Source organism: Setaria viridis, chromosome 5 (genome assembly GCF_005286985.2).
Source record: "Setaria viridis chromosome 5, Setaria_viridis_v4.0, whole genome shotgun sequence".
In the NCBI taxonomy this organism is placed as follows: domain Eukaryota; kingdom Viridiplantae; phylum Streptophyta; class Magnoliopsida; order Poales; family Poaceae; genus Setaria; species Setaria viridis.
Window position 1 is genome coordinate 1637024 of NC_048267.2, and position 12268 is coordinate 1649291.

The window sequence follows — 12268 nt, forward strand, 5'->3', positions numbered from 1 at the left end:
TATCTATTATATAGGGAATAGGGATAATATTATTAACTAGGATATAATATAACTAAAAACAAGAATTATAACTAATGTGCCAAATATAAAAGAAGAGTTCTATGAACTGCCAAGCATAAAAGGAGTTCTCTAAACTGCAATACAATTTTCAAGTAGACCAAAACAAGATTTGCTTTGAGCACTACCCAAAGTAAGTAGACCAAAATAAGTACTTACTCAAGGAGTAGTGGAAGTCTTAACAGCTTTTTTGATATATGTTAATAATGTCGTTGTAACTTCTTTGAGACTTCCAGTCAACTAAGTACTTGTTTCTTGTTAACTCTGATAACTCATATATAGTACTAATTTATAAATTTAACATGCATAATATATTATATATAGGATGTGTTTAATGAACTGCGGCAAACGACGAATGAAAATGTGTGAGTGTTTAGTCATAATTTGGGCAACTAAAGAATGTCACCCAACTGTTTTCCTTTGTGCAACATCAAAATACAAACACAATCCTAAACAGTACATTTTTTATACACTCAAGACCGAGTAAACAATCAAATCACAGCAGCACAAACCCTCTCTTCATGATGAACAATCAAATCACACGATCCTGCATCAACCCTTTCACAAATAGCATTCAGCACATACCAGATCAGCAAGCAGTCGTCGAGCTTGTTGACGTCATAGCTGAAGTTTACCTCGGCGAGGATGGCCTAGAACTTGAGCTAACATCAAACCAAAAAAAAACTTCAGAATCAGCAGATCCAGGAGATCTAGGAGATGGGCGCCATAATCTCCCACAGCACCTTGACTACCTCTTACCCGCGCCTGTCTCATCACCGTACGAATCAGACCTAGGTCAGACCTAGGAGAGGAACTTGGACAGGTTCTTGGAGCTAACTTGGAGTAGATCTTGAAGCTCGGACGGAGGTGGTGGCGGTCGCGAGGCCGGCAACGGAGATGAGGAAGAAGCCGGCGAGGGGCGAACACGGTGGTGGCGGCGGGGGGCGAGCTCGGTGGCGCTGTGGTGGGCAAGCTCGATGGCGGTGGCGGGGGGGGGGGGGGGGCAAGCTCGGTGGCAGCGGTGGGGGCAACGACTGCAGTGACGGTCCTTCCTCTTCGTCGCCCTCACTCGTGCGCTCGCTCGCTCGAGTCAGGGAAGAGCCGCTAGGACCCCTGCGTGCTGGACGAGCCGCCCCGGGGAAAGTACGGGGCTCGGGTCGCCCTCTCTCGGGTGCTGGGCTTCCAAGTGCAAGGGCGCTTCTCCATGGGGCCGAAATCCGCATGGGAGCCTGGCCCAGGGAAAAGGTGGGGAAACCCCCGTGGATTGGGTCTTCCGAAGGAGGCCTGAGTGGATCGGTAGATCAACGCTCTAGCTTCAATTGAGGATAGATGGTGGTAGGGGCGCAGCTTGCACAGATCCGGTATGGGAAGGGCTGGACCCATGCTTTTCACCACGTTACATGGGCGGGCACATAACCTACACATGCGGCGATACTCATGTGGCGGTGCCCACGCAGTTCTGATTGTGGTCGTTTGCGGTCGTGGCTTGATATGGCCCCGTTCTATGGCGGTTGTGGTGGACTCGATGAGCGGATGGACGAGGTGGTGGCCATCAATAATGGAATCTATATGTCCAATCCTTGGTCATTTCACGTGATCTAAATCCACCTTGTTTGGGAGCAGTCTATGCTAGCTGGACATCCAAATCTGCGAGTTCGGGCCGAATCCGGCTAATGGCTTCCTTCCTGAGGGTGGCCGGCGGTTGAAGATCAATAACATATCTAAGGGCCTATCTTGGTTGATGATCCGCGTGGACATCTCCCACCGGGCACCTTGCGGGATGTGGCGCATAATGGTTGTGTTGCCTATGCGACTACTTCTCGCGAAGACGTATTCAACTATATATGCTTAGTGTCTCCTGTACAATCTTGGAGACCAATGCAAGTTACCTTGACATCGACTAATGGGATTACTTACTTGGGTGATGCATTCCTTATTCACATGGATCGTGTGAATGTTGCTACTTGATACTTGGTGACATGGTCATTGCGGAGTGGAACGTCTAAAGGTTCCAAGTCATGAAGTTCATTGCCGGTCGTAGTTGGTCAAGATTGGGTGGTACGGCGGCATTGCCGTAGAAAGAAGGGGACACAGCACAAAGGGATTTGGATTTAGTGGTACCGATTACTCGTCTTCAGGAAGAAATCTCTAGGTCTGACATTAGTTGCACCTAGCAATGGCCTTGTTGAATGGACTGGTTTGAATAATTCATATATGAAAACCTATGGTTTATACTTTACTGTTTGAACTATGGCCGTGATGGTGCACGCATACACTGTTTGCTTGTTGGCGGCGTTTTTTTAGACAACTTTTCTCGTGATCCAAGTATTGCCATATTAGGCCCATAACTGAAGATCAAGTTATGTGTTGTGTAGTTTGCCATGACATGATATTTGACATCATGTCATTTTGCATGCTAAATAGTTATGCAGATGTCGGGACGTAGCACCTTAATGGTCTAATTTAATGAAGACAGTTGTGAAAACTACATTTAGAAAAATCACGTCGATATTCAAATAAAAAGCGTCCTATATTTAGGAACATACGGTGAGTAACACAGGAAAGCCGCTCTAGAAGCAACTGCAGAGGTGACATCAGTGAAAAAGCATATACCAGCAGTAGATGACTGAGTGGAGCATCTACAAAAAGATGGACCAAATATTCAAAGTTCCACAATTACCGGTCCTATTCGATATGGAGAGGGCGAATAATATGGCTCCTTGGTAAAAGCACTGAGATGCCAAAATTCCAGTTATCCTTGCACCTTTTATCTTGTGAATGATAGTCAACTTGGCTGCACAAGTTGGCAGCTTTATCCAAGGCTCGGCCATTGCCGACCATTTGTCTGTGCACTGAATATTCCGTCCACCCATGTGAAATTGCCACGTATCCCCACAAGACTCTGACGTGCTTGCCCTTGCTGCTTTTAATTGGTTTGCAAACCGGAGCTTTCTTGCATGGTGGAAATTAACCAAACAAAAGCAAGAAAGCCTTGGAGAAAGCTCCGGTTAGACTGAAAGAACTACACTGTTGAATTTTTTACGCCTAGCTAGCCTGATTGGAACCTGAAATTGCCGCACAAGTTTGTGATCCTGACCTGATATACCCAGAGATTATTGTAATTTATGGGCGTGGACGATGGACTGCCCAAGTGTCCATTTTGGGGGGTACATGCACTAACCTAAAGCATTGATGAGCTGTTGCGTTGGGTGCAACCGTGCGAGCGATCGCGATAGCCAACACCCATCTGGCCATCTGCATCCGCGTTTCTGTTTAGCCCTTTATCAGCTAGTGGCCGGGTTCAGTTCAGTCGGTCCTACAACCCCATGGGCCGTGTCAGCCGCCCCCAAATTATCGTATCCTTTTGGTTGGCCAAAAGACATGATAAAACTGCCACACACGTTGTGGGTGGGCGACGGTTTCCAGTGGCACACACGGTACAATACGAACTGCTAGCTTGAGTGACAAGAGGGAGACAACGAGACAGCAGAACAGAACACGCCATACCGCCATGGATTAGATTTGCAGAGATGAGATGTCACGTGCCCCCGCAACGAAAACATTGCAGGAGTAGTATAATTATTTATAATCAGACCACAACACAACGTTTCGGAACTAATCAATTCAGAATAAGAGCGTTTACAGCGTGTTGGAAAGCGTCAAAGGAGACCGAGTCAAGGCTTTCAGAAGTTCTTTTTTTAATGGTACAGGAGGGGTAGGTTCCCTATTGGTTATATATTAAAAGAAAAAAAAGTTTTTACATCAGAATCAAGAACAAGAAGGAAAAAAACAAAAATTACAAAACAAACTGTAACCATGAGCCGATGGTATTTTACCTTTTGCCTTGTATAAAACTCTGGAGAATTTCTTTCTGAAAATTTCTTTACATGTTTGTATTGTGGCTGCTTGATCTTCAAAGATTAAATCATTTCTTGTTGTCAATATACTCTAGGACATGATGACTATTACCTCCATGAAGAAGGGTTGTGCTAATTGAAGGATTTCAGAGTTTGATATCTAGTCATATTGTCATCAACCTACAGACCAATCAAATTCCAATACTGTTCGTAGAAGGGGCAGTATAGAAACAGATGCAAGACAGATTCCTCTATATTATTCTGACACAGTACACATGTGTAATAGGATAGTTGCATATTGTATTAAGCCTGTCTTTCAGAAGGAGAAAAAAAAGACTTTGTGGTTTACTTAACAACTGCATTTCCATAACCATTTGTATGTTGGGTGGATTTATATGACTGTATTCCTTACTCGGAATATATCGCCACGTGACATGATCAGTTGATCACATCCACATCATCTGCCAGTACTCCACGATAATGCAGCAAAAGCAAGAGATTACTGCTCCTGATTAATTAGACTGGCCGGCTGCCATTCTGCCATGCACGACACGTCGTCTCGATCGGGAATTGCAGGTCCATCTGAATAGTACAGTACAATACATCACCAATGTGAAGCCGGATGACCTCTCGTTCGTTCCTTCACGCGGCATCGATGGTTATCCGACGTAGCATTGGTTGGTCAATTTAGTTGGTTGTTGTTGGCCTCTACGTATTTCCTATTTAATTGCCCTCTGAATTCTGTTTCATGCTCCAGGTTTAGATGCTACTGGTGTTGGGTTCGCATCGGCGTACAACAGTTTTCTTCGGATCCCGACCGACTTTCTGAGTAGTGTGTGGATGCCTGCCAAGGAAATTTGAATTGAAAGTTACACGGGCTTTACCGTCTGGATCATGTCCACTACGAGAAAACGATGGGTGCGTGCTGCGTGGTTAGAAAGATGTTGAAAACATTGATTTGGGGTTGCAATGTTTTCCTCCGTGGGATTTATTTTCAGAATCCATCTAATTGCTAATGATTTCAGGTTTAACATGGCCTAGAATTGCGGTAAGTGATGTGGATCGAAAAAACTATATGCATGATTAATAAGAGTTTATAGACCTAAAGTGAGAATCCAAAAAAAAATTTAATAACCCTTGTTGCATTTCGCTCAAATCAAATTTATGGATGACAACTTTTAGGGTGAGTAATAGAATTTTCATTTAGATATATATATCAATACTAAGAATTTCACTTTTAGAAGTCTAGGTTTTTTTTGGTTTCTATTACCAGCAATGTGACACTAATTCACTGTTTTAATTAAGCTGAGGATGGAATACTTCATATTTTTTTTCCTTATGAAACGTATTGCAGTGCTATTAAATTTATTTTCCATTTTTTTAAGAAATACATAACAAAACAGATACTCACGTGAACATATGCGCGCTCACTCTTGTGATTGCACACAAACACCCTTGACACAATGCTGAGAGCTTCTCGGTTGGTAAATAGTACCACTAGACTTACTTAAGCTGGAACTCCACTACTCGAGTATGCTCATTTCTATATAATCATAAAATTTCTCATACTATTGTATCATAAAAATCACATAGTTCTTTGTAGTTCAACAATCAGGAGCATACTGTCCCCCGATATAACCATGAACTCATGCTTCAAAGATACATGTTTTCTCAAGAAACTCTGGTCCATTTTGGTGAACAAACTCTTCGAACACTGCACTTACGGTACTCTCGCGGTGCACGTAAACAAGAAGTGACCCGAAGCCACATTGTTCAACACTTCAACTCCTATGTCAAAAACATTGAACTCCGAAAGGAAGAAATTTTCTTTTGAAACGGCACTGCCCTTTTGGCCTCGTTTGTAACGCGGAGAACAGGAATTTCCATCAGACTTGTAATAAGCCAAGAAAATATAGAAACTTAGTAAGGGTCAGTTTGGCATACTCTATCTTCCGCGGCTCTAGCTGAAGTTCTATCAAGTTCTATCAAATATAGTTTAGTAAAAAACGACCAGTCTATGAAGCACTGGAGGAGTCCGAACCATTTTATACGGAGAAGGCGGAAAAAAAATCGGTTCCTCCGGCTCCAGACCATATCGATGAAAGGAAAAAAAAAGTTGCAAACCTTTTTAATTAATACCGACTGTTGCCGCCAGTCGCCAGCGCGCCCTGGCCTATCCCCATCTTCCCCTCTTCCCCGTGGGGGGAGTTTTTTATTCGCACGCTCCCACTCCCCCCGGCACCACGAGCAAAGCAAAGCAAAGCGCCGCAGCCTTTGCCTCCCTCCCCCCTGTCCGCGCTCCCTCGCTCCCTCCTCGCCCATCCGCCCACCAGGCCACGCCGCCACCTCCCCCCTCAGCTCTCCACGCTCGCGTCCAGCGGCCCCGCACCGAGAAACCCTAATCCCGAGGCCGGTCCACACCGGCTCCTTTTGAGGCCGGCGGCACCGAGCCGCGCCACCGCCATGTCCGTCCCCGGCGTTGCTTCCCGCGCCGCCGACCGCTTCTACTGCCCCCCAGCCCGCCGCCACCTCCTCGACAAGCAGCAGAAACAGCACCCGCCGCTGACTGCGGCGGCAGTCGAGGAGCCGGCGAAGCCGACGCCGGAGCTCCGGCGAGATCCTCCCCCTTCGCCGGCGCCGGAGACGGCGACGGCGGCGAATAATCTCGAGAGCTTCATCGCCTCCACCGCCGTCCGCGTGCCCGCACGGCGCCATCCCCGGGTGCATCCTCTCCTCCAGCGCCTGTCGCCTGCTCGCCGCTCGTGCCTTGGCGTTCGACGACTGACTGAAGGGGGTCCGGTTGGGCTGTTTTCCGTGCGCTTGCAGGCGGGCACGCGAGGGAGGGGCGCAGGCGCGGACGGACACGGGGGCGCGCCGTACTACGAGCTCGCGGATCTGTGGGACGCGTTCGGGGAGTGGAGCGCGTACGGCGCCGGCGTGCCGCTGCTGCTCAATGGCACGGACGGCGTCGTGCAGTACTACGTGCCCTTCCTCTCGGCTATCCAGCTCTATGGCTCGCGGCCGTCAAGCAAGAGGTATAGTATAACGGCCGCACTCTTCTGTTGGGATGTTACCATCGTTTAATTGGTCAGGCTCCGTGTGATATTGGTGGTTTCTGCTCCTTTTGCTCTTGTATGCTCTGAGATCATTCGATGAATTCGCCTTAAGAGGGAATATTTACTTGATGTAATTTGCGGGTACCGACGTTGAATTGAATGGGATGGCATTGTGGACAATGACTTACTCTGGTCTGTTATTCTGTGGATATGTTAGGCAAAACGTATTTGAAGGGTTTTTACCAGTCTTTTGTATGTTTTCCAGATATGCTGAACCCAGGTCAATACGGGGAAAATGCTGAGGTGCAGCGTCTGGCTGCTAATGAGCAGCTCATGAGTTGTGCTAATTTAATGCTTTTTGGTGTGATAATTGAATTCATCATTAAATCAAATACACAAAGAAAGGAAACAAAAATGAAGAAAGTTCTTGACTTCTTGTAGTTTCGCATGAGCTTCTGCCTCATGGTCTTGCTAGTTGTATGGAACTAATGGATGCATGTTATCATGACATGTTCATGATTAAGCTGGTCGAGGTGCTCTTCTTGAACCATAATCTCTTTGCCAATATTTTACATATTTCAATTGTTGATGAGGGTCTTCCTTAAATATCATAGTGACCATTTCCTGGTATCTGACAATGTGTCTGATTTTACCTTTAATCTTGCAGCACTACTAGGTGTGGACTTTCTCTGCAGTTCATTTCAAAAACCTGTCTGAATATTTTCCATGTTGCTGTAGTTAGTCTTGGTTAGGCATCTGAACAAAGTACACTCCATTTTTTTCAGATTAAGTAAGCTCTCATACTTTAATGCTGCATGAGCTTCTGTATTATGTCATGTTTGGTTTGCCCAAGCTAGTCAAGCTAAAATTTGGTACCATTGACCATTTTGGCTACCATTTGGTTGGGTTAAAAAATGTGGCATGGCGCCTCTCCCTTTGGCTACCTAGGTTCAATTCGATGGACAAAGTTGGCCAAAATTAAGGCAACTAAATTGATGACTTCAATTTGCATTCCATATTTTGGCTTTGCTACTTGGTGACAGATTTGGGTGCAAATCAAACAGCCCCAGCTGGATGTTCACACTATCATAGTTAGACTTGATTAGGCATCTGAGTGCATATTTTGTTGAACAAATTAGATTCTTTTTTCTTCAGAACAACACCCCCTTTTTTATTTCTCAAAATGACAAGTAATAATTCAGTCAGGGTAACTTGTCCAAGGTTGTCAGCTTAGTTTTAGACACCAGGATTGTGAGTGGACTGATCAGATGAACGGTGTATCGGCCCAATCATTGGTTTTACCAGTCAGATTGTGATTCACGTCACTAATGGTAATAGTATTAAACCAAAGGTTAACTGTACTTCATGCTCAAGTTGCCTAATACCATAGTTCAGAACAACTTTGACCGACTTCTGAGAGCTGGAATTTAAGCTATCAACAAACCTAGCAAAGCCCTGAACTAGCACAAGGAAGTGGCCATGAAAGCTGCTCCTACACCTCAAAGGATTGCTCCCACTACTTGTAATTACATCACATTTCCGTAAAAAGCATTCTAAGTTAATGCCATCTGTTCTGAAGTATTGCAAACAATATATATTTTCCTATAATGATACCATTTCTTTCATTCTATTCTTTTATATTTCTTAGAAAAATTATATGACAATAATTTCATCTGTGGTATTGATTCAAAAATAGGCTGTCAGAATTGTTTGAACACAGAAAGAATGATTGTGTTACTGCACTGCTTGTTATTTAGTTACTGCTCCTGCAGGCTTCAACTTGGATGATAAATCTTTGGCTGGCTTCCCTCAAAGATGAAATTTTATGTCTTGAGGCAGCCAGACTTCCCTGAATTTTTTTTCGAAACTTATAAAACACAGTTTTCCCAGAAGTCTCTGATTTGTTTTTCGGGAACAAAAGCCTCTGATTCATAATTATTTTGCATTTTTATTACGATAGCATTTATCTTCTTGTAGATAATGGAGGTAATCTCTGGCCTTTGCAACAAACCAAGGATGGATGTGGACATTTTTTCTCTCTTTTAAAACGTGAGCACTAGGATTTAAAATTTAAACCTTGGTGGGTGGAGTCGTGCACCCACAACTCTAGACAACAGAAACTGATTTGTTTAGATCGAAAGATAACTAGTTACCAGTGAATCAATAGATTAGAAAGCTCGCTTGTGTTTTATTTTCTGTCAAGCTTAGAAACATTTTGTGCTATTTCTTCTGTGATGCATTAATTAGTACAATTATTGTGTACTCTTCTGATCAACTTTCCCTATACAATGATGATCTTTTATTCCTTTTTGTTTTCAACTGCAGACGATTTAATGAAGACAGTGATGATGGCAGTTCTCCAGACACAAGTAGTGATGTAAGCAGTGTGAGTGATAATGAAAGGTCCATTGGAATAACAACCCAGTGCTTAGCAGAAAATATTTGCACCGATCAAGAAGATTTTTCCAGTGATGACAGTGATTCCAGAAACCAGGAATCATCCCCTATTTTCCAATATGTGGAGCATGATGCACCATATGGAAGACAACCTTTAGCAGATATGGTATGCCTTTTGTGGTTCTTGTCCAACCAAATGTTGTATTTGTAACCTAGATGACAGTTGTTCTTTTATTAATACCTACAGATTTCAGTATTTGCACGTACGTTTCCTGATCTAACGACATACAAGAGTTGTGATCTTCTGCCATCCAGTTGGATTTCTGTAGCCTGGTAATTCCTTTAACTCATTTAGCTATTGACTCATTACTTACATCTCTGTATTAAGCAATGGAAGTTGTGCAGGTATCCCATATACCGGATACCAACAGGACCCACGCTACAAGATCTAGATGCTTGCTTCTTAACATTCCATTCATTGTCAACAGCACTAGATGGTGAGCTCTCTTGTTTCTTCTTCGTGCAAAATGATACTAACTAGCATTCGTTGCCCTGTCCAAATTAGATGTCTAGTTGCATATCAAAAGAAACTGTAAACATGAAGAATTGCAATTCTGAATCATCTGCTAATTGAGATGCAACATGGACAGGTATGTTAACTGGGCGTCCTGAGACAAATAACTTCCATAACAATAAAATTGCTGATGTTCCTGGGAAGATCACACTGCCTCTGATTGGTCTAGCTTCTTACAAACTACATGGTTCCATGTGGATGTCAAATCAGCACCATGAACAGCAGTTAACTACATCTCTTCTGAAAGCTGCTGATGACTGGCTTTGCCAGCGGCAAGTAGATCATCCAGATTACCGCTTCTTCCTCTCACACTAAAATTGGAACTTGATCCATGCTATCGCCTGAATACCACCGCTCAGATGCCATTAGTTAATCTATGAACTTGCATTATAGCTATATAGTCCACAAGCACAAGTATCAATATCCTTTGAGTATTATCATTTGTGGGGCTTCGTTTATGTTATAGCCCGGTATTGATATCTAGGTCAGGATTAGGTGGTGGTTGTTTTGCTGTTGTGCTGTAGGAACTAGTTAGACATAGATCACCTAAATCGTTTTCAGTAGCAAATAAGGGTGGATGCTGTGCAGCTGAGCTAGGTAGGTGGTGATTGGAGTGGTGGAGTGATGTACATTGGTTTTGCTTCAGAGGTGGTTCTTGGATATATTGATGATGGCGATAAATTATTTTTTTAATTTCCCTCATTGGGTTCTATATGTTGTAACCTATATATTTCTCTGAGTGCGGGAACTACAATCATATATGTACTTGATAGATTATACAGATACTATTTTCATTTTCTGTGCTTATTGCTTGAAAACAGTTGCAAATGTTGGTGTTGCTGGACAAAAATATACTTCATCAGGCCACGAATATAAGCCCACTATTTAGGACATTGATGCAGTCTCTAATATGACACTTTGATTAGCAATATTCATAGAAATGTATTATCTTAAATGATAATAGTTATATATTATGAAAGCATTTGTCATGTTGAATCCAATTATGCTAATCTTGTATTGCCAATCGTTATAGAAATATCTAAAATTTTAGATACTGATGTCATAGACTCATAGTGATTAGCCCAGATGGTCATAGACTCATATCTAAAATCTGGTTTTGGATTAGCCCAGATGGGCTTACATTTGTGATTTTAAGTAGTTAATTGAAGTGACATCTCCAATATGACATGATACTAGTTCAAAAGGGTGAATTGATGTCCAGTTGTCCACATCAATGCATAGATAAGATGATCAGGGAGCCCTGTCGTGGCTTCTATATGTAGGAATTTTCAGATTTTACCGGCTACTGGTAAGTGATGCCAAGAACAATATTTCCAGAATATTCGGTGAGTATTTGTTGTATTTGAGGAACATGAGTGAACACAGACACGTTGCTGTGCCAGCCATCAGAAACAAGCTGTGCCAGCCATCAGAAACAAGCGGATACTGTACTGTACCGTAGTGTGTATAGTTTGTAGGTCTAGCGTGCCCACAGGGCGTGTGTGGCTGTAGTGTGTGTTTGTGTGGCTTAAAAAAAACAAGCAGATACGGGCACACCACATTTCAAGATTCTATTTGGGTCATTACTCATTGCTGAACAACGATTTACACAGGAAGATACACTCTCCAACAGAGAACAGATACCCAGACTGCTTGCTACTTGGCAACGTTGCACCTGAAACTGAGAAGCTGAAACAAGCATGCACGAAAAGAGAGCGAGAAAGGAGCTGGCACAAAACAAAAGCACACCGCAATATAGCACCACTGGCCCGGCTGACACACACGGCAGCGGCTTGGCTTCAGGAACGGACGCCTGAGGCCTTGCCAACGCCAGATGCCGTCGCCGGTGGGTGGCCGCGGTCGCAGTGGCAAGGGCTCGAGCTGAACGCGGCGTGGGTCTCTGCCGCGGCGGTGACGCTGGTTTCGCCATTGGGCGCGCCATCTTGAGCCGTGCGGGGCGACGGTTGGTTCCCGTGGCCGGTGGCAGGGCTAGGACCATCGTTTGTGGGTGGGTTATACATGATCTCCACGGCCGGGGCACCGCCGGCGCCTGCCGCAGGCGTGTGTCGCGCGAGCGCTTGCGCGGCCAAGAGCTGCACGACCAGGAGAATGGGGAGGAGAGCTCCGGTGAGGTACCCGCCTGCCATTGCTTGCCTAGCTAATGCCTGTCGTGAAATGAGGTCTGGGGAAGGACGGGAGGGAAGTGTTTATGTGTTCAGTGCTGAGACTGATCGAGACAAGGTGATGGCTTAGAACGTGTGTGCCATGGATGCCTTATATAGGCAAGCTTGAGATAGCGAGTGACACACTGTGGAAGGATACGATGT

The 12268-nt window shown here is 44.3% G+C and overlaps 1 protein-coding gene across 2 annotated transcripts; it reads left to right on the plus strand.

The window, feature by feature from the left end:
* The first annotated feature begins 6119 nt into the window (after positions 1–6119).
* On the plus strand, positions 6120–10740 carry LOC117857576 (uncharacterized). 2 transcript variants are annotated; one of them, XM_034740313.2, is made up of 6 exons: positions 6126–6635; positions 6741–6949; positions 9296–9533; positions 9615–9700; positions 9773–9864; positions 10018–10740. In XM_034740313.2, exons 1-6 carry the CDS (start codon positions 6378–6380, stop codon positions 10254–10256), a joined length of 1122 nt encoding a protein of 373 aa, XP_034596204.1. In that variant the 5' UTR covers positions 6126–6377; the 3' UTR covers positions 10257–10740. The 2 variants fall into 2 exon arrangements, with proteins under 2 accessions (XP_034596203.1, XP_034596204.1); XM_034740312.2 differs by having other exon boundaries at positions 6120–6949.
* Positions 10741–12268: the final 1528 nt, after the last annotated feature.